General features: G+C 69.7%; 1 protein-coding gene across 1 annotated transcript in view; it reads left to right on the top strand.

Moving 5' to 3' along the window:
• Positions 1-262: 262 nt before the first annotated feature.
• Positions 263-1,849, top strand: part of NUP160 (nucleoporin 160) — a 19,647-nt gene continuing 18,060 nt past the window's right edge. The window contains exon 1 of the mRNA XM_026047182.1: positions 263-307. Within this exon, the coding sequence (XP_025902967.1) occupies positions 263-307 (45 nt within the window). The remainder of the gene's footprint in view (positions 308-1,849) is intronic.

The following is a 1,849-nucleotide window of genomic DNA, read 5'->3' as shown; positions in this document are numbered from 1 at the left end:
CCCCACCGCGGTGCGGGGCACGGGCCTGGGCGCGGGGCCGGGCGCGGTGTCACTGCGACCAAAGGCACGGCCCGGACCCGATCCCGGCCCCCGGCTCGACGTGCCCCCGGTGCCGGTGTGAGACACGGAGCCACCGCACGGAGCAGCGGGGGGCGCCGGCGCCCACGGGACTACGGACACCGTGTGGGAGCCCCGGGCACTGGGTCCCTGTTGGGGGGTGGCACCGCGGGGGGCCCCTGCTCAGAGCCGCGAGCCGCCCGCCATGGTCCCCGGGGACACGGGCACCTCATTACAGTCCCCATCCCAGGTGACGGGGCCCTTTTCCCCCCAGCTCCGGCCGCGCTCTCTCCCCGCCGGCCGGTCCCTTGAGGGCTCGTGCCGCTTCCCCGTGTCCCCCGTGGGGCAGGGGACAGTCTTGTCCCTTGTGCACGAACACTCTGGCGAGGGGGGTGAGGCCGAGAACCCCCATGCATGGGGGCCAGGCCGGGAGGCCCCGGCTGCCCCGGCCCACGTGCTGCCAGCACCCGCGGCACCTGCTGCTGCTGAGAATGGGGCCATTCTGCGGGCGGGCGAGACAGGCGCCTTGTGCTGCCGGCCCGGCTGCTCAAAGGCCGGATTGTTCAGGGCCCAGCACCCCCGGTGCCGCGCGCAGCCCGGCCCCCGTGCAGCCCTGTCCAGCCGGTGGTAGTGCCAGCACCAYGGGTCCAGCTGAGCCGGGCCGTGTCCCGGCGGGTGCCGTCCCCACGGTTCAGCAGGACGTTTCTGGTTTTTTGGGGGGTGTTTGGGAGAGTGGCTGCCGGGGAAAGGCTCCCCGCAGAACAGGTAGAGCCAGCGCTCCCACCTGGCGCCCCGCGGCCCTCCCGCCCGTCCCAGCTCCGGGGAAACCCCCGCCGTGCTGCTCTGCCCTGCCGGCAAAGGGCCCCTATGGAGCCTGCAAGTGGTGACACGCATCCTGTGGGGCAGGGGCACCACCGGGTCCCTCTGCAGGCAAAGGGCCCCCATGCACCCACATGTGGTGACACGTGTCCCACAGGGCATGGGTCCCTCTGCGCTTGTGTTTGGTGCTCGGGAGCCCCCAGGAGCCCTTGGAACAGCCATCCCGGCTGCCCCGCACTCCCACAGGGGAGGGGGCACTGAGGGGGCCTGGCCGGGACTGCAGCGCTCCCGGTGCCTAGGACAGGTCCCTGCAGGCCCTGTAGCTGCCGCTCATTCCCCTGAACCACGTGGGACATTCCCAAAATKGATTTCTTTTTTTTTATTATTTTTGTTTATTTTTACAAACATTATTTGCATGGGATGACTCCGAGGGCACTGTCCCCCATGTCACCCATGTCGGGCGGGTGGTTGTGCAACATGGGAATGAGGGGTGTGGGGCCGCCCTCCATCTCATCCCTCTGGATCTGGCTCCTCGGTTCCGCTCTGGGCTCCAGGTCCTTCCCCCCATCTCCTGCATCCTCCCCGCCATGTCCAGCATCTCTGTCCTGATCCCTCCCCACAGCCCCTCTCCTCCAGGTCCCACATCCTGGCCCCTCTCCCCTGCCTCCCCTTCCCAGGCCCCACATCCCAAATTCCAGCCCCTCTCTCTGACCCCCTTCCCAGCTCCCATATCCCACCCCTTTCCCTGCAGCCCCTTTCCCAGCCCCACATCCCAGCCCCTCTCTCCCTCCCCTGGCCCCTCTCCCCATGGACGCCGTCCTGCAGCTCCCATATCCCAGCCCCTCCCCCGGGCCCCCTTTCCCAGCTCCCACATCCCAGTTCCCGCATCCCGCCCCTTTCCCGTATCCCACAGCCCGCATTCCAGTTCCCCCGCCCGCCTCCCGTGGTGCCCCGCGGCGCCGCCCCTCCCGTG

This window comes from Nothoprocta perdicaria, unplaced genomic scaffold (assembly GCF_003342845.1).
Source record: "Nothoprocta perdicaria isolate Ctin4 unplaced genomic scaffold, notPer1 scaffold_481, whole genome shotgun sequence".
Taxonomy (NCBI): domain Eukaryota; kingdom Metazoa; phylum Chordata; class Aves; order Tinamiformes; family Tinamidae; genus Nothoprocta; species Nothoprocta perdicaria.
This window is presented reverse-complemented; position numbering and strand designations above follow the sequence as displayed.